The sequence below is a fragment of the Lacerta agilis genome, chromosome 14, assembly GCF_009819535.1.
Source record: "Lacerta agilis isolate rLacAgi1 chromosome 14, rLacAgi1.pri, whole genome shotgun sequence".
In the NCBI taxonomy this organism is placed as follows: Eukaryota; Metazoa; Chordata; class Lepidosauria; order Squamata; family Lacertidae; genus Lacerta; species Lacerta agilis.
The window spans coordinates 47123314-47150085 of record NC_046325.1 but is presented as its reverse complement, the minus strand read 5'-3'; the positions used below and the strand labels follow the sequence as shown (position 1 = coordinate 47150085).

General features: G+C 46.3%; 1 protein-coding gene across 3 annotated transcripts in view; it reads left to right on the top strand.

Moving 5' to 3' along the window:
* The first annotated feature begins 427 nt into the window (after positions 1 to 427).
* The window catches only part of GRB10 (growth factor receptor bound protein 10), an 88249-nt gene continuing 61904 nt past the window's right edge, over positions 428 to 26772 (top strand). Inside the window, exons 1-2 of one of the 3 annotated variants that reach the window (XM_033171161.1) lie at positions 428 to 514; positions 25458 to 25560. In XM_033171161.1, the coding sequence (XP_033027052.1) occupies positions 25510 to 25560 (51 nt within the window). In that variant the 5' untranslated portion in view covers positions 428 to 514; positions 25458 to 25509. Of the gene's footprint in view, positions 515 to 1520; positions 1571 to 25457; positions 25561 to 26772 lie in introns of those variants that run through there. The other 2 variants (XM_033171163.1, XM_033171162.1) reach the window with 2 other exon arrangements.

Genomic DNA, 26772 nt, shown 5'->3' with positions numbered 1-26772 from the left:
AGGGGGAAGGGGCTGGCGTCGCCTTTCGGAGCGGCCCCTCGGCGCCGACGACTCAAGTCGCCAACGGCGCCGCGCGCCCTCGCTCGGGAGCGCCGTCCCGCGAAGAAAGTCCACAAAGAAAGTCCGGCCCGCGCCGGGTTCGCCTCGCCAGGTAGCCGCGCCTGGCCCGGGAGCCCCGGCGGCGCAAGACGAGAGGCGGCGGAGACCCCGGCCCTCCCCGCGCGCCTCTTGCCCGATCGGCCGCCGGCTTGCCCGGTGCCTGCTACCCGCGCGCCCAGGGCGCCGTCGGTTGCGGCTGCGCGCAACAAGCGGCGGGAGGGGACGGCGGCGGGGGAGGGTTTAAAGCCCTGCGGAGGCGGAGGCGATGCCTGGGAGCGGGGAAGGAGAGTCAGCTGAGGAGCGAGGCAAGCGCGGGCAGCAGCAGCAGCAGCAGCAGAAGGCAGCGGCGGCGGCGTCGCGCAGCCCGGAGTTGCTGGAGGACGGACGCCTGGAGGGAAGCTCGCCGGCCTCGGCCGCAGCAGGTTTGGCTCCCCTTCTGCCAGCCCCTGCCGGGGGGGGGCGCTTAATTCTAGGGTGGCGTTGCCCCCCCACCCGCTTTTCGTGCGGGCGCCGCCGCCGCGCATCCCCCTCCCCTTCCTCCCCGAGGAAGAGCTGCCCCTTCCCGTCTCTCCGGGTCCCTCCCTCTTGCCCGGCCGGTCCGAAACTTGCTCGGAGGGGCGCGCGGCTTGCCCGAGGGAAGGCGAGCAGGAGCCACGCGGGCGCGCCCGAGGGGCTGCCGGAGGAACGGACCCGGGACCTTGCTGGTGAGCGGCGGGCGGCGGGCACAGCCGCGGAAGGGGCCGCGCGGTGGTGGCGGCGGCGGAGAGGCGGGCGCGCAGCAGCGGCCCCTTTGCCTCTCCGACTAAGAAAGGCGAGGAAGTTTCTCGCGGGCGCTCCTCTCGCTCCCCGTCCCGAGAGCGGAGAAGTCCTCCTCGCCCCTCCGCCCGCAGCTGCGGATCCCGGGCTGCTGCTCGCTCCGGCCGCGCGGGCTCGGAAGGAAGCGCTGCCGACTTTCAGGCGAGTTGGCGAAGCGCGCGCAGGATCGCTCGCCAGCCGCGTCCCTCCGGGCAACTTTGCGCGCGCGGCCCCGCCGCCCGATCTGCGTCTGGCTGCACGAGGGGGACCTCGGCACGGGGGGGCGGGGGAAGAGAAGAGAGAAGCATCGCACAAAGCGCGCGGCCGGGGGGATGCAGCGCCCAGGTTTTCTGCTTGGTTTCGCGTTCTTTTTTCTTTTCTTTTTTTCCCCTTTCTTTAAAGGCGGGCGAGACTTCTCCGGAGCCTCGGTGCCCTTTCCACATTGCATCATAAAATCAGGGTGGAGCCAGCCTTCCTCCTCCTCCTCCTCCTCCTCCCCTTCTGCAAGTAACCCGAGCGGAGGGGCTTGCCCGGCTCTCCCAATCGCCGCCGCTCCGGCGCGCTCTCCTCGGCTCCCGCTGCCCTTGGTGCAGGTCGGGGGGCCGCGTTTATCCCGAGAAAGTGCACGAAAGGAGGCCGGCGCGGGGCGGAAGGGAGCTCGGGTTCTCCTCGTCCGGTAAGAAACGAGTCTCCCGGCTGTGGGCGAAAGACTTGAGCTGGAAAAGCGCCGGCTTCAGGGTTGCGCGGACGGAGTTTTGCCAGCCACGTTGTGGCCGCTGTGTTGCGACGACTGTCTTGTTGGGGCCAATTCGCATGTGGCACTGGAAGGATTTCCCAAACTTTTTGTTTCCCTTCACCGCCTTTTCCGAAGGGTGGAGAGCCAGGGGGGAGCCAGAGCAGTGGTGGAGGTCGCAGAATTATGGTGCATCTTTTTATTTTATTTTATTTAACCCCCCCCCCCGGAGCTTCTTGGCATGAATGCAAGGGTGAAAAGTGCTTGGTTTCTGTGCACAATGCAGGGCCATCAACTGGCCTTAAATTATGTAAGGCACTTCTGAAGGTTACTGCTGCTTATTACTGTTTTGTAGGCACTGCTTACAGAAAGATATCCCAATCCTTTGGCAGCTGTTGCTTCCCTCTTCATCTGTTTTGATGATGGTATCCATGGGGGTTTACTCAGAGCATCATCTTACAACCCCCCCCCCCCTTGTCTATTTGTTGAACATTACCTGCTTTGGCAGAGGGAAAATATTGCTTCCTTTTGCCCCCTTGCATTGGTGTGTTGGTACAGCAACTGTTTTACATTAGCAGTTTCCAAACTCATTTCATGAACCCCTTTCTGGGCATCTTATTGGACCACTTAAACTTCTCATTCTACTAATCAAAAGTATATTTGCAACTCATTATATTAATTGTGATCTTGTCCAGTGTGGTGGGTGCAAATGTTTTCTGAGCAAACGTCAGGCGTAATCTTTGTAAGCTTTAGCCTTGGGTTGGGTTCAGCAGACATCTTATTTTTGTATTTGGATTTGAGGGTGGCAAGGGATGAAAATCCCATCTTGTACAAGGACGTGAAAAGCAAAGCATGCTTTCCCGTTGTCATCAAAACCAGCGCTGCATTAAGAGAACCATGGAGCTTGGCCTAAGGGCTTGTTAACCTTTTGATAACTCAGCCCTTCATCATCACATCAAGGAAAATAAGTGGACTGTTCTGTAGCCTTTCCACAGGCCACAGTTTAAAAACCTCTGCCATAGTCAATGCCATTTCTATTTCCATTGTACAGTATGTGTTTCTCTTTCTTGCATACTGGGGCAAGGGACTTGCTGTAAGAGCAAACTGCAGTAAAGAAGTGTAGAAGTTGAGATCATTGGATCGTAAGCATTGTAGTGTTGGAAGGGATCCCGAGGGTCATCTAGTCCAACCCCCTGCAATGCAGGAATCTCAACTAAGGCATCCCTGAAAGATGGCCACCCAACCTCTGCTTAAATACCTCCAAGGTAGCATCTAGCCAAAGTGAAGGGGGCAAATCTACACATTAAACCTGTGTAGATAATTTAGAAGCAGTTATGTTTCTGAATAAACTATTAGGTTAAATGGGGCTTTCTCCACGAATGTGTACATAGCCTTAGGGCCCCTCTTACGAATTTCAGCAGAGCTTAACAAATGCTTAACTCCTTTCCCTCCTTTCTTGCACAAGATCATTAGGACTAGAAAATATTTTTCTGTGGTTGGATTGTCCTCTTGTCTATCTTTCTGATGTTGAATCATAGGCACGTTTGGAGCTTTAAAAGGTAAAGGTAAAGGCACCCCTGACCGTTAGGTCCAGTTGTGGACGACTCTGGGGTTGCGGCATTCACCTCGCTTTATTGGCCGAGGGAGCCGGCGTACAGCTTCCGGGTCATGTGGCCAGCATGACTAAGCCGCTTTTGGTGAACCGTTTACCTTCCCGCCGGAGTAGTACCTATTTATCTACTTGCACTTTGACATGCTTTTGAACTGCTAGGTTGGCAGGAGCTGGGACCGAGCAACAGGAGCTCACCCCGTTGCGAGATTTGAACTGCCGACCTTCTGATCGGCAAGCCCTAGGCTCTGGGGTTCAGACCACAGCGCCACCCGCGTCCCTATTTGGAGCTTTACATGGTGTTTTAAGGCATAATAATATCAGAATGCGCTTGCCCATCCAGCTTAAGGATGGTCTGTTTCTTGATTGCTTAGAACCCTGTTCTTGATGGTCTAACTGCAGCAGAGTAAAGACTGGTAGTACCAGTTTCAAAACTTTCTAACTTCAAGGAAGGTTTTCTGGTCTGCTATGGAATCCCCGAGTGTTGCAGCGGATTCTGGGAAGTAATCTAGGGATATCCTATTCATAGAGATGATCCGGTAGACATTGTTTAAACATTTGATGCCACACTAGACACCGTGCAGATTCCCAGTTCCCTTAATTTCATACGGTTGGAGTGCCACTGAGAAGGAAGAAGAAACTTTGCATAATTAAGAAAGTCTCTGAGGCTCCCTTGCGTTGTGCATCAGTGGTCCCACTGAAAAATGGGAAAATAGGCATCTGTGTAAATCTTTAAAGCAGTTGGAGAAAAATATGTACTCTCAAAACTAGAGAATCTCCTTCCAAAAGTGACAGGATTCCAAATTTTAGTTTTCCAAATTGCCGCAAACAGTTATTGAGAAACTCAGTTGACTTTTTGTTTCCTTTTGGAACATTCTTTTTTCAGCTTTTGGATGCTTGGAATTATGAGTGTTTATAAGATGTTCTAAAGGAAGAAGACAAAACTATTTAGACACAAAAGGAACCTCTGCCTTCATGGACTACATTCAAATGCATATCCCATTATAGCAAAGTACTGGCTGTCATCTTCAATAGGATCCATGGATCTGGACTTGAGAATAGATGCCGTTTGCGTTCTACTGCAGAACTTTTACTGAAGCAGAAAACCTCCATACACAATTCTGAAAGGAATATTTTGTTAGTGTTTAGACATGCAGAACCCTGTTCAAATACGTGCATAGCCTACCTGCCTTCTAAAGGGAAAAGGTTTGGACCAACTATCATCATGACAGCAAGTCATCTAATGAAAGTGGCCTCAGATCAGAATGGCAGTGCCCTGGAGATTACTAGTAAGTCCTTTGCTGACAGCAGACTTGTGAGTGAACTGGAAAATTTAATAACAAAAAGCAACTGTATTTTTGTTCCATGGGGCGGGGGAAGTGATGGAAAAACTGGCTTTCCAGACATTAGACTACAGCTCCCATTGTCCCTGACCATTTGCCATGGGAGCTAAAGTTCTGACAACCCCCGAGGGGCTGCAGATTCCTTAGCCCTGGTGCATTAGGAGACGGACTCTCCTTGCCTGTCAACTACTGTACAAGATATATTGATTTTATCTGCTATACCCTTATTACACAGTGGTCTGTCTTGTTCCTGCAGGACAGAAAACACTATCCCTGACCTTAACTTACCATGGTTTGTTCAGAGTCAAACAAACCACAATTCCTGGTTCGCATGCAATGCTAAACTAGGGTTTGTGGCTTCTTAGCTCCCAAATGGAGTGAGCAGGAGTGAAGCAAGTGTGATTGATTTGTGTACATTAATCCATGGTCTATCTATGGAATAACCTGGCATGTGAATGCGACCACTCTTAATGGGGAACTGGATTTGCCGCTCGCTCATGTTTATACCTTGATAAACAGATTTCTTGACGCGGATGGTGGCGACTGAATGGGAGTTGCACTTCAAAGACAATGAGATATGGCTCATCTTCACAGCTACATAAAGAGCAAACAGCATAAAAACTGAGGATATCCAAATGACAGTAGTTTTGGTTAGAAATTTATTAATTGCTTTTTAGAGTGACTTACATTGAAAGCAATGATAAAACAATGTAAAATACACAAGTAATATTTAAAAACCAGTACCAACTGTGCCCACCCTGTGAAAATATGATTTTTTTAATGTAATAAGCAAAAATTATTACCATATTTATTGGTTGTGATTTTTTTAAATGTGTTTTTTCTCAAAGGGAAATCCAGAAACTTTCAGAATTGCTTCATATTGAGTAAATAGAGCAATGCTTAATAAATACCGGTACCCTCCTTTCCTCCCAACTGCTTACTTTTATATGATTTGTGGTTCATATCTCTATCTGTAGCTCAGAGCTTAACTGTGCAAGTGGCAAAACCATAGTTCTATTCAGGAGAGAGTTCTAGGTTGAGTATTGAGGTCTTAAATGACAATGAGGTGTCTAGAAGAGGCAGGGAGCCTCTGGAACGCAGGCCTGGTTATGCGTGCCTGCCCCACCCAATAGGCCCACAAGGCCAAGCCAGCTCCACCTGGCTTCCACCTGGTATAGGATGTCAGCTGTGGGGCAGGTAAAGGCGGAGCTTGGGCAAAAGGACTCTGGAGGCACTTCCAATCCTGCCCTGCTCCCAAGTTGGGAACAGGGCCAAATTTAGGTTTGACGAGGCCCTAAGCTACTGAAGGTAATGGGGTCCTTTATATAGCTGGCGGGGCCCATTACTTACATCATAGGAGCCTACACAACACAAAACACTGTTGCTGTATGTAGGTTTTATTTTATTTCTTTTTTTATCTTATATTTTGGAAATGTACATCCAGGTTTTTTTCCCTTTAATTTTTTTGGGGGGCCCCAAGAGAGAGGGGCCCTAAGCTATAGCTTGGAAGCAGCTGCAAAGGCTCCCTTGTTTCTGATAGCTGCCCTCCAATTCACACTGGGAGATAGGGGTTGGAGCTCCCCACCTTGTATTACATTTCCTGGTTTCTAGGACACTTCAATACACTAATAGGTTCAACCCAATATCAGCAGAATTGGGAAAGGCTCTCAAAAAGCTCTGCCCCTTGGAGCCCAGAAGGCTGTTCTAGAGTCTTGTATTGATAATGAAAGGAATCATTGCTGTGGCTCGGGGAAAGTATTTTGTGGCATCCCCCCCCCTTCTCCCCACCCCCAGTGGGCTCTTCAACCTGTATGAGAAGTCCACCCTTTCTTTTACCCTCCCTCCCATATTTATGTTGTTATTTTAAGGGTAGAACTAAAAACAATATTTGAAAGCCCAAGACATCCGGTCAAGATGTCCTGCATGTGTACTTGTTTTTAATATTGAATTTTTCCTCCTGGAATGAGAAAGTGACATATGTCAGCCTTTTGCTGCACAGGCTGTAGTTGAGATACTTAAGTACCTTGCTAAAAATAGTGCATCTATTTTAGACAAGTGCCCAGTTAGGAGAGGATAACTTGTGGCTCGCCAGCCTGTAATCTGAAGGCACAGGCTGGTATTAAACAGAATGGAAACAAACATTTTATTGTAATTATGCCTCTGCCAGTTTTAACAATTAGCTCTGATATACCAAATCAGCTCGCATCTCTTAGAAGTTGCTTTAGCTATCCAGGATTCCTATGCTGTGCCTCTTTTTAAAAGGGAGTCTTTTTGTACCAGTGCTTTGCTTGCTTTCAGTTTTTAAAAGAAATTAATGTATAGTTTTAAAATCTGTTCCTCAACCAGTAACAAAAGAGGAATCAAAACAGAGTGAAACGGGGGTCCAGAAACAGTTCATGTAAAGGCACGAAGCTCATAATGAGAATGAAGATAAATCAGTAGAGCAGAGCCTTGCCTCAGAGTTATCTGTACAAGTCCCTCTACAGATGAGCATATGTTTGAGGTGATCTTCTCACCTGTTTACATGTTGGAGGCCAAACAATAGGGAACCCATCCAAACCAATCTTGTGTATTTAGTAATATGGAACTAAAAAAAAGCTGCTTTTTAGAAGTTCTCTATCAATAAGAAAATAAATTGCATTCAAAAGTTATCAAAGGGCTGCCTAAATTTTAACCTTATTTTTTATTTTTTATTTTAGATATGTTTTATCGAAGTGGTAATATTGGTCCCTGTGAGTTGTGTTGTTATATCTGCGGCTTGTATTGGGTCGTCGTTTTATTTGATTTTACGTGATTTTTGATTGACTGCTTGTTTTGTATTGTATGATTGTATTGTATGATGGGCGCAAATGCCGAATAAACATCTATCTATCTATCAAAGGGCAGAGAGAATTTTGATGAAATTCTTATGGGTGGTTGAGCTTCTTCTTCTTCCTCTTCTTCTTCTTCTTCTTCTTCTTCTTCTTCTTCTTCTTCTTCTTCTTCTTCTTTGCACTAACCTTATTTTTGAGGTGACCAAGGGAGGTGTGATGGTGAATTTCCTTACTTTAATTCTCCAGATCATCTCACCAGTGGCCTGTACACTGCAGCCTTCCTGGGTCCTTGTGCTTCAGTTGAAGCCATGTGGGAAACATCATGAGCTCCTCCCATGGGGCTTTTTCAGATCTGGAAATATGGGCAGCCCAGAGAGGTTGCACAGCGCTGGCGTAAAGTTTATTTGAAAGGAGAACTCTGCAATGTTCAGGAAAGCTCAAGCCCCACTCTCATCAAATTCTGCAGAAATTCTTAAGTGCTCTGAGAACGAGGGAGAAAAACCAGGAGCCTCTTCCACAAGGGAATAAAACATTTGAGAAATTGGGAGCACACATTTGGACATGGCACAAATGTTATAGTTCTAATTTGTTCAGCAGCAGTTGACAAAGTTCATGCGAGGCATGTTTTCTGGCACCTGCAGGCCCCACCTCCCAAAATTAGAGTTGAGATAAGCCAATAGAATTGTAGCAAATAGACTCGCTTGTGGTGTGTTTTTGCGGTGCCCACAACAGTTTCTCTAGTTCACAAATGTGCCCACGGGCCCAAAAAGGTTGGCAACCGCAGCACGACCCTTTGATTGTTCTCTTTGGAATAAGTTCTGACTAGCTCAGAGTTGGCGGGAGATCTGATGCTTGGCTCAAAAGAGGAATAAAGATATCTACTTATTTCTTAATGTTTGCGGTACCTGGCGGACTAATCTCATTCTTTCCTTGAATTAGGCGAGGAATGCTAGTGCCCAGCTGTAGCATATTCAGTGTTCTATACTGAAATACAAAACTTGTTCTGTTTTGTTTATGATGAAAGACAAATTTGAACATTAATTTGCCCTGCTTTGGGATGCCGTAGATTTGCCCCCAGGAACATGTTTTATGTGAACCTGAACCAATTTAATATGAGAGTAAGTTGAAGTGTCAATTGGTTCCAGATTCGGTGGCATGAACAAAATCTGTGTAGAAACCCCAGGTGTGTTTGCGTTTGTGATGTGTACACTCTCTATCTAAAGTGATCTACCCTGCCGCTCATGTGATTGGAGAGATTGGAGATCAGGGCTGACATTTGATTTGTCAAATGGTACTCAAGTTATCTGAAGCATTCATTTTTATTAAAACACAATACCTATACAGTATGAATTACAAAATCTACTCAGAAGCAATGATTCCTGTCCGTCCCAGAAGCTCCATGCCAAATCACACGGAGACTTATTCCCCCCCCCCCAGTAAATTATCTTGGGAGCTCAGTCCTGACTGTGATCTGTATTCTGCCTCTTCATAACAAAAGTTCTGGGACCTTCAGGGCTGAGAACCCTGAGCATGTGCAGAATACGGCAGGGTAACATATCAATATATCACCCAAAACCAGTTTGAAGTCTATACTGTGATATCAGCTTCATAAATTTTGACCCAGGAATATATTGTGAATCATTCTCTCTCTCTCTCTCTCTCTCTCTCTCTCTCTCTCTCTCTCTCCGTGTGTGTGTGTGTGTGTGTGTGTGCGTGCGCGCGCGCTATGCAAAAATCACAATGTGAGAAAAACTGATGCCAGCCAATTCTTCTACATTGCTTCATCCTTATTTCAGACATTGTGATATATTGGTATATTGCAATGTTTAGCTGGTGATACATCACTATGCAGAAAACCAGTTATCTCTCAGTCCTAGTGCACAATGTTCCCTTTGAAGCAAGTGACTGCATTTTCTGTGCCCTCCCCTCCCCTCGGCCTTGCCCTCGGCCTCTGCCTATCTATCTATCTATCTAAGGTGGCAGTGCCCTGCACAGGTTTTCCTGCTGGGCAGATAAGTTAAGTGGTTACAAGCCAAATGGGAGATGTGTGGATTTCATTTGAAGCTTTTTGCCACATCAGCATGTCTACAGGAAATCAACGCACATGCCTTGCAGGTTCTGCATCCTGCAAAATGATGCCACCATCCTACGTGTTTTATATATATATATATCGTGAGCTATATGGAGTAGCACTGTTTGCATTCTCAGCAAATAGGTTTTCCATCCCGCACCTGCATTACATGACTTAAGTCTCCCACCACTTCCTTAGGGTGACCTTGTGTGCATGTTAACACCAAACGCAGCTCTGTTGGAACATTTATTTCTTTTGACTTTGTTCCTTAATTCTGACAACTGGCCCAAGAGTAAAGGTTTGTATCCAGTGCATTTCTTGCTCAGAGTAGACCCATTGTGGTTGATGGACTTGGTTCATTGATTTCTACTTGGGGTAGAACAACGCAATATTGTGACTGGTTGGCAACTCCAGCAAACTGTGATAAATACTTTGTGTGTTTCTTCCAGAGGTGTGTCCTCTTAAGATTTTCCTTCAGAAATGGCTGTAGTTACAGTCCATGTATGTTTTAAATTATGGTTGCAAACCCTTTAGTCATAATTTCATTGTTTTAATTTTCTTCGTAAACCACTGAGGTATTTTCCTACAATCCAGTGGTGCACAAAGTTTATGAAATAAATAAAAGGCCGGTAGGGAGAGTTTAGGGCATCTGGCCTACCCGGCAGCAAAGCCAGGAGCTTTCTTGGCAGGGCGTAGCAGGGATGCCTGCTTCTGACACTGCAGGGCTGTGGAGCAGAGGGACCTTACTCCATCCCTTGCCGCAAGAGAGCACCATGATTCATTGTAAAGATGGGTCACCCCTTCAGGGTGCTGCAATTCCTTTCTGGCATCTTAGCAGGCACCCAATTCTGGCAGGGAGTGAGGATGGAGGTGACTCAGCTTAACTTTTTTAAACGAAGGGCGAAACATTTCACATGTTGGCGGTTGTCAGAACGCACTGGGCTCCTTCAAACGCTGCTCCAGGCAGTGTTGCAGAGCCACATGAAAGTATTCCCATGCCAGGAGCTGCCAGGGCTGGGGGCAGAAGCCCCCAGGCCTATGTCCTGCTTCCATGCGGATATTGCGGATGAACCTGTGTGTGTTCCCTGAGCAGCAAAGGTTTTGCTGGGCTCTGGAAAGATGCCACCACCTAGACTTGCTGGGGCTGACGGGAGTTTGTTATAGGGAGTGGACCATTCCCTTGCTAGAACATCTCCTCTGGCTGTCTGTTTCTGGGGGAAATTCAGGCACTAGTTATGACCCACAAAGCTCTACAAGGCTTAGGTCCAAGCTATCTGAAGGACTGTGTTCCCCTATATGCACCTGCCCAGGTTTTGAGATCTTCAGGGGAGGTCCATCTCTTGTGTCTCCCCACCCCCACTTGGTGGGGATGCAGGACAGGACCTTCTTGGAGGCTGCTCCCAGACTTTGGTACTCCCTCTCTAGAGAAGCCACACTGGCTCCTTCCTTGTTGTCCTTGTTCCAACAGGCTTTGGGGAACTGACTGCTTCAAATGAGGGGGCTGGTACCATGCTGTTTTTATTGTATTTATGTTTTTAATATACCTTTTATATTTATAGAGAGAGAGTCATAGAATAGTAGAATTGGAAGGGATCCATGAGGGTGATCTAGTCCAACCACCTGCAGTGCAGGAATCCTTTGCCCAACGTGGGGCTCGAACGCACGACCCTAAGATTAAGAGTCTCATGCTTTACCAAGGGAGCTACATGCAGTTTAATTCTATTAATATTTACTTGTTTTACAGTTATTGTCATCGCCCCCCAATGTTTTTAACAGTTCCTGTTTTATCTGTGAATCATCTTAAATCAGGGGGGAAAGGTGGGATATAGATGGATAGAGGCACTGATTTTGCCCATTGAGTCTATTACCCTGCTAACAGAAAGTAGGCAGAGACCATGGAGCTCTTTGGGCTCACCTTCCAGTAGCTGCTCTGAGGACGGAAGGTGTGGGCAACGCTGTCAGCTGCATTCCCCTCTACTGCTCCCCTTGGCTGTATCTTGGAGCCAGTGGGTGCTGCGCCTAGTTCTGTCGTGCTGGTGAAACGAAGGAGTTGTGGGCCTGATTGGCGCTTCGGCAGAGGGAGACGGGGTAGGTTGAGTTCTGCTGCATCAAAGGCCCAGCAACCAGTGGCCAACCAGATACCCACGGGAAGCCCACAAGGCCCTCCTGCTTTGTTCTCCAGCAACTGGCTTTTAGAAGTCTGCTGCCTCTGATCCTGGAGGTTGCCTGCAGTTGTCATGACTACAAGCAAGCCATGATGGTCCTCTATCACCCATGGATATACAGTGGTGCCCCGCTAGACGAAAATAATTCGTTCTGCGAATCTTTTCGTCTAGCGGTTTTTTCGTCTAGCGAAGCGGCAATGCAAACTGCGGTTTTCACTAGACGATAAAAAAAATTTTCCCGTCTTGCGAGGCAGCCCCATAGACAATTTCGTCTTGCGGGGCAGCCTTCCGCTAGACGAATGCCTTCGTCTAGCAAGTTTTTTGTCTAGCGAGGCATTCGTCTAGCGGGGCACCACTATATCTAGCTCTCTTAGAAAGCAGTCCAGATTGGTGACCATCTCTGCATCTTTGTGAGAAAAAATTCCATTGTTGTTGTTGTTTAGTCGTTCAGTCGTGTCTGACTCTTCGTGACCCCATGGACCATAGCACGCCAGGTACTCCTGTCTTCCACTGCTTCCCGCAGTTTGGTCAGACTCATGTTGGTAGCTTCGAGAACACTGTCCAGCCATCTCGTCCTCTTTTATCCCCTTTTCCTTGTGTCCTCCATCTTTCCCAACATCAGTGTCTTGTCCAGAGAGTCTTCTCTTCTTATGAGGTGGCCAAAGTATTGGAGCCTCAGCTTCAGGATCTGTCCTTCCAGTGAGCACTCAGGGCTGATTTCCTTAAGGATGGATAGGTTTGATCTTCTTGCAGTCCATGGGACTCTCAAGAGTCTCCTCCAGCACCATAATTCAAAAGCATCAATTCTTCGGCGATCAGCCTTCTTTATGGTCCAGCTCTCACTTCCATACATCACTACTGGGAAAACCATAGCTTTAACTATACGGACCTTTGTTGGCAAGGTGATGTCTCTGCTTTTTAAGATACTGTCTAAATGAATTCCATAGTTCTGTGTAATTTCCACCATTTGCTTTCAGTGGATGACTCCAGGTCCTAGTATTACGAAACTTATCTGTATGCACTTTCTCCACAACATGCATTATTGTATACACCTCTCACCGGTGCTAGAAACTGGGGCTGGATTCTAGACACATCAAAGAAGCGTTTCAGTTTAAAGCATTGTAAGTTTAAACAGGGAAAACAGGTAGAGAAAAATGTGACTCCACTTCGCCATCTGGTGGCACAATGTTATATTGCACATACGACACATATAAATCGCTTTGAACCCTGCCCCTCACCTTAGCTAAATGATGAACCCTAGCAGGGACCACAGCTTGCTTGCTTGCTTGCGTTATTTATTTATTTATTTACACCATTAAATTACATGGAGCATTTAATCAATGAAATTAAAGCACCCACGACTAAATCGGCAGTAATTTCTTTTTAGCAGTAAGGTTTAGACAAGTAGCGTAGCTGTTGCAGTGAAGTGATTTTTTCGGGGCGGAGGTTGCCGATGCAGTTCCTTGCCAGGGGCGCAAGGGTCCCGACTCCCTAAGTGTTCCTCTGTCTGTGTTGCATGCCTGCTCTCCTTCCAGCAGAACTCTTGGCCCTGGATATGAGGAGCTGCCTTGCGCTGAGTTGAGAGCATTGGTGGAACAGCCAAGTACGGCCTCCTTTGGCAGCAACGGCGCTCCAGAGTCTTGAGCACAGGCTGTTCTGCAACTTGAGATCTTTAACAGGAAACGTCAGGGATTGAACCTGGGATTTTCTGTTGACAAAACTCGTGCTTTATCGTTGCGCCATGGGCCTTTCCCTCAACCACGCATGGCAAATGGCCTTGCCTTCTCCACAGTCGCTGGGAAATATCTGCTACTTTCTCCTCCTTTCCCGGTTCCTTTTGGCCAGTGACATGGGGTGGTTTTTCCAGAAGTTTTATCTGCAGCCCTAAATAGATCTGATCAGGCATGTTTGACATAATGACTGGCAAAAGTTTTGTTTAATAAACACGAGCCATTACTTGCTGTATGAATATCTCAGGAGTTTTCTGATAGCCCAAAGTAGGAGGAATGAAACATTTGGTAAAGGGGAAACACTCAAAATGTACTTAGCGGGGTTTAAATGTTTATATTCAAATTCAAAGCTGCACTTGGAAATTATTTTTATTGACTTACCTGTATTGACATACAGTGCAAGTCTGCAATAGAGTTGCATCTGCAATAACAGACGGATCTCTGCTCCTAGGAATTTTTGATCTGCAGCTGTCAGTCAGGGAAGCATAGTGAAGGAGGGAAAGGGCATGAATAAGAAGAGCAAAGGGACTTAAATTTGGTTATCGTTGGAAATGGGAATTAAGCATTGAAAAAGGAGTGGAGAGCCTAATGGACTTGAAATGCATTAATATGCTCAGTAGCATATAATTCATTTACACTTAAGGGTGGGTAATCAAGATTTTGCATGCTACTTTGAGCACACCTGAAGAGCAGTGTACATTAAAAAATTGTATGTGCTTCCAAGGGATAGCCACCAGAAAACTTAATAACCACGTTGCATTCTCTAGTATTCATGATCGTAGTACAATCTGAATACTATTGTGTTCTGATTTGTATGAAAGCAATCTATTTCTGAATTTTCTCAGGAAAAAATAATAATAGTGGAAAGATTTCCAGCACACATCACTTTGTGTTGGATGGGGGAAGGCATTAGAAGAGCAGTATTATCTGACGATTGACCATTACCTCTTGGTCAGCGTTCGAAATTCACCCGTCGCCATTGGCTCTCTGCGACTCGGGAGCGCCCCCTTGAGACCAAGTTGAGATTTCCAGTCATGTGGTTTGCGACCTAAATCTCCTCTCCCTGGGCAGGAGAGAGGTTGGGCGGTCTCTTCATGTGCTGAGTCAGAGGGAGCATTTTAAATTGTTGTACAATTTGCATAAGTAAGCAAACTGTGAAAAAGGGGTAGGGGGCACTGGGCAGAAAGGGGAGATCTGGCTGATTTTCACCCCTCCCCTTAAGTCTCACACTTTTGCAGATAGAAACACATTGTGGCTTGCAAACAAATAGATTGCTTCTCTCTTGCAGGGTGGGGAAGGGGAGCAAGAAGAGATCTGGCTAATTTTCACCCCTTTCCTTCAGTTTTTTTTGTGAGACATGTTGAGGTTTGCAAACAAAAACACAAGCTGCAAACTGTTAAATCGATTTATTGCTTGTGGGGCTTCTTCTCAAAAGTGAAATGGCTCTGGCGGTAAAGAAGTGCCACTTTTTGGCTTTGCCTTTCATTTCTTCTCATAATAATATGTTTGCTGGCTTGCTTGGAAGACTAAAGGTTTGTCCCCTTTATTTGGATTTTGCTGCATCCTTTTTTTCTAGGAATGGAGGTTGAGTGAGTGAGATGTACTGGATGTGTGTGGTCTGTTTTTTTCAACCCAGTCTGCAGCACGAGACACAGCTAGACCTTCTTGGAGATGAGTTAGCAAAGTCTGCTGATGACACCAAATTGTTCAGGGTAGTTTTTAACTAAAAGCTGTGAGGCACTCCCAAAGGATCTCTCCAAACTGAGTGAATGAGCTGGACAAACACCAGCTCCCTCGGCTTGAAAGCGAGAGGAGCGCTGTACCCCATAGTTGCCTTTTACTGGACTTAACCGTCCAGGGGTCCTTTAGTGGTTAGAGTGTCTGTAGGACTAGAACCTGGGAGACCAGGGTTCAAATCCCCACTTAGCCATAAAGTTCATTGGGTGTTACTGTCCTATACATGCCTAAATTTAAGTCCCACTGTGCTCTCTGTATGACGTGTTTTGCTGTGGCTGGCTAAAACTCTCCAAATTGCAAAAAGAACCAAATAAGCTTTCTACGCAAAGTTGTTCACAAATTTATAAAGATACAGGTTTTGGCAAACTACCCCTCTTATTGGGTACAAGAGGTTTTTAGTTTTGCTAGAATGAAACTGCAGTCACATCTCTTACAGACTGCTTTTCCACTTGGTTGCTTCTGTATTTTAAAAGAGCTTCTGTTTTGTGCACAGCATTTATTCCATCTTCATTTGCTTTGTAATCTTGTTTTTTTAAAAAATGTGCCTAGACATATAGTTGTGGCGACCATAACTTAGGTTTAAGGTGCCATTTGGTTCCTTGCTTTTATATCTCTGCTCTTTGTGTTGGCCATGAGACGGAGAGAGCAGGATGTCCTCATTGCCTGGCTCAGGGTACCAAGCAGTAGTAATCATATTGTGGCAGTGATGTAATGAGAGAAGCTTGCCAAGTCTGAACAATTTCAAGAATCCCCAGATGTAAATAATGTGCCGTCAAAGATAGTTCAACAGAAATCCCAAGCAAATTGTACTTTGGCACGTCTGGAACCCTAAAGAATATTTTTTGCAAGGCGAAGAATTCACTGGGGCTGTTTTGCTAAAAGGCTTTTGATTCTATAGATAGGCAAAGTGAACCAACACCTTTGGTTGCAAGCAGGCATCTTGGGTGTGGTTTTGGCTCTGAATTTAGGGGTGCAAAGTTAATGAACTTAATTAAGTCTCTGTGTGCTTTAACCAGCAGATTAATTGGCTAAAGAATTAGTTTGAGGGGAATGAGTGTTGGCGGGGCTGGGGGTTAAGGCCACACTTTACCCCTTGAGATTATTTTAGTCTTTGCCCCCCGTACTTCAATGGGAAAGGAAAAAGGGAAATGTATGCATTTGTGTATTGCAGTCTGTGAGGGTTGGATGAACCTGGATTTTTAACATCCTTCCGAATAGTGCAAACTTGTTGCGCTGCAGGCCTTGGTGAATATCCTGCTCACCTGTCCCTGAACTTCAGCAGGACAATGCTATAGGACAGCTGCCTTCTTGTACTGAACGTTGTCGGTTAGGGCCAGGTATTCAGGAAGGAATTCATCTGACACCAAATTTGAATGGTACAATGCAGCAAGGGAAGGCAATATACAGGTGAAACTCAAAAAATTAGAATATCGTGGAAAAGTCCATTTATGTAAGCAATTGTTTTCATTAGCTACTGGAGTTTAATATATGAGATAGACTCATGACATGCAAAACGAGATATGTCAAGCCTTTTGTTTGTGATAATTGTGATAATTATGGCGTACAGGTGATGAAAACCCCAAAGTTGAGATTGTTAATTTGGGGTTCTCATCAGCTGTACGCCATAATCATCACAATTATAACAAATAAAGGCTTGACATATCTCGCTTTGCATGTCATGAGTCTATCTCATATATTAGTTTCACCTTTTAAGTTGAATTACTGAAAGAAACGAACCTTTCCACGGTATTCTAATTTTTCGAGTTTCACCTGTACATTCAGGTTGAGGCCACCGATATATTGGTAAATCGTCTGAAACTGTGTTGAAATTGTCTGTGTTGGGGTTCAGATGGCAATGCCAGTTTCAGACAATTTGAGCTGGTGATACGTCGTCATGCCAGCTGAAATGGCAAAGGTGCAGGCAGGCAGACGGAGCCTGAGAAGATTCTGGCACCTTCTCAGGCTCCACCTGCCTGCCTGCACCTTTGAGGAATTCCCCACCCCTCCTGCTCACATGAGCCGGAGCGATATGGGGGCTCATTCAGCTGAGGGGCAGGAGGCTTCTCCCCCCACCAACATTTCCTCTGGAAGAAGTGCCCTCTATATTTTGGCTCCTGGGGGCAATGAGCACGCTAAGTCCTTGTCAGGCTGCCTTAGGTTGTCCCTTTTCTCTTTATTAGTTTGTGAAATTAAGACTTCTGTGCATACCTGGGGAGTTCCTGTCTGTGGTTGGCTACGCTCCAGTGGGAAATCAATCAGGTTCTATATTACAATAAGTGGGGACCTGTAACAAAACGCTCATGGGTGTCTACAGACAATATGTCTGCAGAAACTATTAAGTCCGTCTGCCCCATGCAGACCAATGTAAGTCAACAGCATGAAAGGAGAAGAGAAGGAGCCAGCTCTCGCTCTGTTTACAGAATCTTCCCTGCAGATTTACCTGGAGGCAACTCCTACACATGGTTGGCAAATGGCTATTTAAAAGTCTGGATTGGGCAACTTAAACAAGAGTTCTAGCAACTGCCTTTATAATCACTATATAGTAATCACTATGTTATGGTGCTGGAGGAGACTCTTGAGAGTCCCGTGGACTGCAAGAAGATCAAACCTATCCATTCTTAAAGAAATCAGCCCTGAGTGCTCACTGGAAGGACAGATCCTGAAGTTGAGGCTCCAGTACTTTGGCCACCTCATGAGAAGGGAAGACTCCCTGGAAAAGACCCTGATGTTGGGAAAGATGGAGGGCACAAGGAGAAGGGGACGACAGAGGATGAGATGGTTGGACAGTGTTCTCGAAGCTACTAACATGAGTTTGGCCAAACTGCGAGAGGCAGTGAAGGATAGGTGTGCTCTGGTCCATGGGGTCACGAAGAGTCGGACATGACTGAACGATTGAACAACAACAACAACAACAACAACAACAACATGTTATAATCACTATGCAGAGAGGTCACTTTCAGACATTGAGAATTACAGTTGCGGTGTGTGTGCGTGTTTGCATGCCACCTTGCACAGTTACTGCTCAAGAAAACGGCAGGATGGTTCTGTTTGCACTCGCAGGCCATCCCAAACTAGCATAGGCTCAGGGTTACATATGTGTGCTACTCTCATGGTGCTAACAAAGGTCTGCCACTTGTTTTCATGTCAGCTTATCATACACCTGCCTGATGGGTTTGTTACTGAAGCTACAGAAGATGTTTGTTGGTCACAGTTGGAGGTCCTTGGCTTGTGCTGTAGACATAAGCCATGGTTGGTCTCCCGAGGCTTAGGTCCCTTGAGCAAACTCTGGGGCCTGTTTTACCTACAGCTATTCTGCTTTATTGTGTACTCATTATTTGGGTTGGGAGATGGTTTTTGCTCAAAGGAAGGTGAGGCGAGTATGCCACAACAGCAGCAAGAATCTTATTAGCAAAAAACTGGAAGACAGAAGAAATACCAAAGATAGAAGAATGGCAGATGAAAATGATGGACTATATGGAACTTGCTGAACTGACCGGGAAACTCCCGAGACCAGAGGGACGACGCGGTGGAGAAAGATTGGAACAAATTTAAAGTTTATTTAAAGAATTATGTTAAGATTAGTATTTAAAATAAGCAGGAAGATTAGATAGGCAGCAGATATAGAAGTTAGATAAGGTGTAGTAATAGATGAAGTAATGTTAAGGTTATTAAACAGGAGAAGATGATTTGTGCATTAATATGAGGATATAAAAAGGTAAAGAAATTACTAAAGATGATTCTTAAGGAACGCAGACGGGGAGGGCGTGAGGAAGTCAATTGACAACGTCATAAAATAAGGCTAGATAGATTTAAATAAGTGTTTTTATTAATTTTTCTTGTGTATTTTGTTGTAATGTGTTTATTGTTTGTATTGTTTGTTTTATGTATTGTTAAAAAACTAATAAATTTTTGGAAAAAAACAACAAAGGAAGGTGAGGCGAGTCTCCTCCCCCCCTCCTCCCAAAGTTCATTGTGGGTTCTCTGTTGCATCATATTGTGCATCATATTTAAGCTGCAGGAACCATGAATGACGTGCAAATTAGATATCCAAAGCCACTGTGAGTGCTATTTAAAGGAACAGCCTCTACTTGCTAAGTGCCTTCAATTGTAAAAAAAACAAACTAAAAAAAACTGCAGCAATTGGTGATTTATGGCTTCCTTATTGTTTTCAAAACTTATTCACCCTTAGAAACTGCCTTGACTAATTTTTCAATCCGCTGCTTGGTCATGATTTCCATTTGAAGATTTCAGTGCCTCTTTTTTTTTTTTTTTTTTTTAAAGGAAAAGCACAACCCTGATTAATGGAATTGTCACCTTTCAATCTTGCGGCACAAAATTTGAGGAAAGTCCTGCACTGTGGATTGCTCAATAGTGATATACGAGCTCTTTCTTGGCAATATTCTGTCAGTGTAGTAACTGAGAACTGTTGCTGCAACTGGGCCCCTCGTTATTTCCTAATTATTAACGCCACCCCCCGCCAAACCCTTACCCCAGTTCTCATAGATGCCCTACATCCTCTCACCTTCGGCAATACAGTGGTGTCTTTTTGGCCACGTGTCTCCTTTTGAGTAGTCCTGATGGAGGGACATTAGGCAGTTTCAACTTGGAAACCGATTGTGTCTCTCCCGCTCTGCTCCCCTCCTTGCCAGATCCATGCTAGGTAACTGGAGAGCAAGACCTGGATGACGCTTCCTTTAGTAAATCTGCCTCTAGGACTAGCCATCGCCCCCTGGCTTTTTTGTCTGAAGGACAACCGTATTTTTAGTCTTACCTCATTCATGCAGAAAAGCCCTAGAGCAGAGGTGGCCAACTCCCAAGAGACTGCCATCTACTCACAGAGTTAACAACTGGCAGTGATCTACCCCCTTTTTGGGGGGTTCAGGTCAGAGTTGTTCAGCTTTTTTTAGGGAGGAGGAAAGCCCCGTTTTCTTGCGGTTCAGGTTGAAGTTGGTGAGCTTTTTGGGGGAGGAGGAAAGCCCATTTTTTAGGGGTTCGGGTCAAACTTGTTGAGCTTCTTTGGGGGGAGCCAGTGATCTACCACAGACGTCCAGTGATCTACCAGTAGATCACTATCTACTTGCTGGACGTGCCTGCCCTAGAGCCTAGAGGTGGGAATTCTGTCACCTTTCCCATGGAAATGATCACAGTTTAGTTTGGTCCCTGTCTGATTCAGGACACTTGGCTAGGAAAGGTCTCCGGAGGCAGAACAAACATCCCTGTTGTTGTTTTTTTACAGTGGCATACAGTGGTACCTCTGGTTACGTACTTAATTCATTCTGGAGGTCCGTTCTTAACCTGAAACTGTTCTTAACCTGAAGCACCACTTTAGCTAATGGGGCCTCCCGCTGCCGCCATGCCACCAGCACATGATTTCTGTTCTTAACCTGAAGTTTTATTTCTGGATTAGCGGAGTATGTAACCTGAAGCGTATGTAACCCAAGATACTCTGAGGTTGCTTCCTGTGTTGTTAATTTCCTGACACTTCCTCTGAGAAGGTTGCCCTATGACAATAAACTCTTGCAATTACACGACGCGGGCATAGCATTGTGTTCTATGGGAATGTACTAGCATATCTTTTGGTGTGCATTTTTATTTCTTTATTATGTCTATCACCCGGCTTTTCCTTGGAGGAGCTCACTATGATCTCATAGGTTAGTCATTTCCATTTCATTTCCAGAAATGGATGAGGCCAGAGCTGCAAGAGGTTGGGCAGAAAGGGAGCACGGGCGTGTCTTGACTTTCCCGTGGTCATTGTTAGAGCCAAGGCCTCAACTTGTGACCAAATGGTGGACTTGGACCAGGAAGCTGGGAAATCGCTTCCTCAAATAGGAGCGTGATAGAACAATGAAATGGGTTACTGAAGGAATAGACTAGGTTCTGTTTGAACTTTGGTTAATCATCGCCTGATTTCTGTAATTTTAGAAAGCTGTATGAGGCATTAATGTCCATTTCCCCATGCATATTCTCCTGTGCAAAAGACCCTCTGGAAGCTGAAGCCGTCAGCCACCAGATCTGTAGCCTCTGCCAGAGAAAGTGGTCTCTCACTGACGACGTCAGTGACTTCCGGCTCCTGTCCCTAGATCTGACTTGGAACCAAGTGGCACTGATGGATCAGTGTCAGGAGGGTCTTGCTGATGACACAACCTTGGGTCAAGCAACCCTGAACCTTGCAGGTCCCAGTTCAGTTGTGTCTTCAAATAGAAGTTTGGAGAGGACAGGGTAGATGGTTGTCACACGGCACAGCTGCTTCCCAAGGGTTCCTCCTGCCAGATCCTATCCAGAGGGACCAGTTGTTCTGAGCACTTTTGCACCGGAGGACCCCTTTCCAACTGTGATCCTGCACAGCTCACCTTGGAAGAAGAAAAGAATTGTCAGCAGCAGTCTTGCCTGTGCATGCATTGCAGAAAGGCCTGGCATGATGCAATGTGCTCTCCTGCCTCTTCCTGACATTTTACTACCACTTATTTGGATCTTTCCCATGTCTTTCGAATGTATTTATTTTTCAGTTGCCTGCATAAGGTCGTGTAAGAAAAGTGAGCGTAACTTGTGGGCTTAATGCAGGAATAGGGAACTTGGCCATCTAGATGTTTTGGGACTACAACTCCCACCATCCCTAGCTAACAGGACCAGTGTTCAGGGATGATGGGAATTGTAGTCTCAAAACATCTGGAGGGCCGAGTTTGCCTATGCCTGGCTTAATGTATACCAGGGGTTTTCAACCAGTGTGCCGTGGCACCCTGGGGTGCCTTGAATGATGGGCAAGGGTGCCGCGGGCCACACTGGCCTCTGTCCCTCTTTCCTTCCCTCCCTGTTCTGATGCCCTCTCACATCTCTGTCTCCATCGGGTTGCTAAGGCTGGGGGCATCCTTTTCCCAGACCCCTGAGGGGTGGCGTGAAGAGGCACCTTTCTTTGGGGCGGGGGGCATCTCAGAGACCAGGGGGCAGTGGCAGAAGCTCCCCGGAGGACTCCCAAGAAGAGGGGAGAGGAGCCTGAGGGGACACTCCACAAGGGAGGGTGTTTGAAAAGGGGTGAGGGGCTGCCGGCTCTGCAAGCAAGGGGTGACATAACTGTTCCTCTGAGGCTTAGAGTGTGTTTCCCCAGAGAAGAGCCACAGAACAAATGTAGTTGGTCAAGGGAGCCGTGGACATTAACATGCCCATACAAACACTTACCATTTATACACAAAAGCAATCCCCAGAGAGGCAGGATTTCTGACATCTTAACAGACCTTCCCAAGGTCACATGCTATTCTATGGTTTGTAAAGCATTCCAGTAAGCCAAACCATGGGAACAAAAGTATTTTGTGCATGCCTCGATTGGAACTGGATCAACTGTAGACATAGCAACAACCATCCTAGGAAAGGTATAGCTCAAGTGGTGTGAAAATAGGATCTTAATAAGAGCTATATTTTAATTGAAGAAGGGCTGGCTATGTTTTAGCAGGGTACCATGTCCTTTTCTTTCCTAATGTCCTCTTGCAAATTTCTCAGTTGCGATGCCATTTGCCTCTATCTTGGCCATGTGAAAAATGGGGCAGCTAAGACGGACGGCAAGGCTTCTCATAGAGTTGTTCTGAATATCTTCCTGGGCTGCCCATTACTGGCGGGAGACGGGTTAGCGCTGCTTGCTTGAACCTTGGAATGATTGGCTAAGGCAGAATAGCAGGTTTCGCCCTGCCTCCGCAGTCCAGGTGCATGTTAATGAAAGCTGCATTATGCCAACATAGGAAGCGGCCTTTTACTGAGTCAGGCTGTTGGTCCGTCCAGCTCATTAATGTCTACACCAGGCATAGGCAAACTCGGCCCTCCAGATGTTTTTGGCCTACAACTCCCATGATCCCTAGCTAGCAGGACCAGTGGTCAGGGATGATAGGAATTGTAGTCTCAAAACATCTGGAGGGCCGAGTTTGCCTATGTCTGGTTGACACTGACTGGCAGAGGTTCTCCGGGGTTTCAGTCAGGCACCTCCTGCCAGTCCCGCTTGGAGTTATTGGGACCTTAGCCTTTGCTAAAAGCAGATAGCCTACCACTGAGCTGCAGGCCTTGAAGGCATGGCCATTTTCTGCAGCCCTGTTGCCTAAGATCCTTTGACTGGAAATGCGAAAGAATTGTAGCTGGCACATTCTGAATGCAAATCCTGTGCTCTGCCACTGAGTTATGGCTCTGTCTCCTTTGACTGTTCCTTTCTTCACGTGAGTTTGTGAGGAGATGGGTGCTTAGGAACAGGCTGTGCTGGAGGAGAGACCCCCTGAAAACGGTAGTTCTCTCAGTTATTTGTTGTCAGAGGCTACAGGCCTCTTGTCTAGACCTTGAGAAGAAGGTGTTGGCTCCCCTTTTTAACTGTGTCAGCTTAACCAGAAGAATGAATGGGCTGCAAGTACAGTGTTTCAGAGCTACATGCTGCCATCTAGAACATTTTCTTCTGAAACGGCACATTCAGGTGGCCTATGAAAGGGCGTTCTTCGCATACTCTTATTGTTTTGGTGGGAATACGCATATGTGACCCAGTGGGGCTGGCACTGAAGATGGCAGTTTGTCTCTTCCTCTAATGTTTTGGCAATCTTACCATTGCATGATTGGGGATACTTTCAGAAATAGTCCACACTGCATGTAATGTGTAGTTTCTCACTGATATTTTTTAAGGCCGGGAAGGTGCCTGTCCCCCCCCTTTTTTTTACTAGGCAATAAACCCTATGCATGCTTGCTTCTGTCCCCACTGCATTTAGTGGAGCTTATGCCAAGGTTGGTAGGGGGGCACTGTGGTCTGAACTGTGGTCTAATCAGAAGGACAGCGGTTCGAATCCCCACGACGGAGTGAGCTCCCGTTGTTCAGTCCCAGCTCCTGCCCACCTAGCAGTTTGAAAGCACGTCAAGTGCAAGTAGATAAATAGGTACCGCTGCGGCGGGAAGGTAAACGGTGTTTCCGTGCACTGCTCTCGTTTTGCCAGAAGTGGCTCTAGTCATGCTGGCCACATGACCTGGAAGCTGTATGCCGGATCCCTCGGCCAGTAACTTGAGATGAGCCCCGCAACCCCAGAGTCGGACATGACTGGACCTAATGGTCCCTTTACACAGCACACAAAGAGTAACCTAACGGTCAGGGGTCCCTTTACCCTTTACCTTTTATGCCAAGGTTAGGACGCGGGTGGCTCTGTGGTCTAAACCACTAAGTCTCTGGGCTTGCCGATCAAAAGGTTGGCGGTTCGAATTCCCGTGACAGGGTGAGCTCCTGTTACTCAGTCCCAGCTCCTGCCAACCTAGCAGTGCGAAAGCACGCCAAAAAAAGTGCAAGTAGATAAATAGGTACCGCTCTAGCGGGAAGGTAAACGGCATTTCCGTGTGCTGCTCTGGTTTCGCCAGAAGTGGCTAGTCATGCTGGCCACATGACCCGGAAAAACTGCGGACAAACGACGTCTCCCTCGGCCAGTAAAGCGAGATGAGCGCTGCAACCCCAGAGTCATCCGTGACTGGACTTAACTGTCAGGTGTCCTTTACCTTTACCTTTTGATGCCAAGGTTAGGATGTATAGGATCGCAAACAAAATCTGCTTCTTATTATAAGACTTGCATTCATAAGCCTTTTTTTTGCATGACTTTGTAGAAGTTTCCTTCCTAGCAGAATTGTGAAAAGCAGTTGACCAATCAGTGTACTCATAAATGGACCTCTTTTGAGGTGATTGTCAGCTAAACGGAATAGCTGTGTGTTTAGTTCTTGAATCCAGCAGCCAGCAGCCAGCAGACTAGGTGGTGTGCAGTATTCTGCACATAAGCCTATGTTTACTGTGAACGATATCAGTGCAAAAGCTTTGCTGTCTATTGCTTCTAAGAGGATTACTCTTGCACATGCGGATCATAGGAATTTGTAGGCAAAGAGCACCTCTGCCTACAGTGGTAGGACACTGTAGTTTAAAAATAAAATAAATTTCTACCTTTCGAACGTTTTGTAGGTTTATAAGTAGTCGTTTGTCAGATCTCTTGTGGCAAGTAAGAAGACTCTCCAAGTGATTAGGCAGGGAAACCTTGTTGTAATTTGGGGGGCGTTCTTTTGTACGCAGAATTTGTTGTGCTTTGAGTGACTTACAAAAGTGTGTGGTGTTTGGGCAAGTCAGGTATGCTACTAAATTTTTTTGTGGGCTAGCAGCTGTTATGGAATTTATACCAGTCCTTCTCTTATGCAATATAATAACCTTGAATGGCATGAACCTGACTGCTGGGCTCCCAATAGTACTTCCATACTGTGATTGGCAGAAGGGCACAGGCTTTTCTCTTCCCCTCTCTGTCCCTCCATCTCCAAGTTGTTTGCCATATTAACAATTTGTCAACGCCTCCAGCACAGTTTTTCTCACCATCTTGTTTTTACACTGCAGGTGCCGCAAAGCAGTAGATGTAATTTTGAAGATATTCTGAAGGCACAAATGGCTTTAGCTGGCTGCCCAGACTCCTTTTTGCACCATCCTTACCGAATAGTAAGTTATAACTTAAATATATTTAAAATGCATGGAATCCAGCTGTAGTGGTGGATTAAAGTCTGTTTACTGAGCTGACTGAGTAACTCACTAGTTAGCCCTAATTACGTCAGTGGCCTGGATCAGATTTAAAGGGATTCCAGGGTTTCCTGCTATATCAGCGATTCATTGTGAGCCTTGGGCTCATGTGCTCCCACTCTTGGCCTCATCTGCATGCCAGAGGAGATCGGAAGATTTCACTTCCTATTTATAACTGACTGCAAACCAGGTTCCAAAACCAATTGACAAACCAGAGCTTAAACAAACCATACTTCTCTGCGTTTAGACCTTGAGACGGAACTGCAATTTGTTTAAAATTGGGAGTGACATCCTCCAAACTCATCCTCCTGGCATTCAAAGGAGGAGGAGAGGAGCTAGCATTGGAACCCGAGACATGCGCTGACTCATGTACAGATTGGGAAACCATAGTTTCACACTATGGCAGACCCACAACTTATGCAGGATTTGTTTACGTGATTGCAGCTTTGCATGGGTGGCGGGCGAATAAATAAATAGACGGAGAGCTGGGGGATGGGACAGTCAGAAGGGGCTGTCCAAGATCTCGCAAAGGCCTCGAGAGGTAAGGCGGAGGGGTTTAAAAGCTCTTTATGTGCCGAGTTTTCTTGACATTGAAAGTTTTTAAGCCCTCCATCTTGCTTACCGGGCTCTGGTAAGGTTACACAAGGCCTCTGGAAGGCTGTGGATTCACCATTCATCAACTAATATTTTTATTGGGGAAAGTGTAGCACGTTTCAGACCTGCACAAGTTGTGACCCATTGAGCTGTGCATTGTGGCTCTGCTAGGCAGCAGAAGAATATCTTTGGTTTCCCCGGTGGGCCACCATACATGGCAGGAGGAGGAGGACTGTGCTTGGCTTTATGGGCTAACTTTAGCTGCTTTTTGTGCCATGACGGCTAACCTGTACTACTAGGCCAGTAAGTATTCAAAGGCTGCTTTGGAAAATGAGTGGCTGGTCTTGGTGTTTTAAAAACAAGCAGCCATTCCAGATCAGTTGTACATAGGATGACTCAGAAAGTGAGGGTTGACTGATGCCCTCAAAAATTACTTTGAAGGTCCTTCTCAAGGTGCTTCATTATGACATGTTACGGTTTAGGCTATTTTCAGGGGAAATAATCACAGCTCTGTAAATAGTGAACCAGTTTTTGGACACC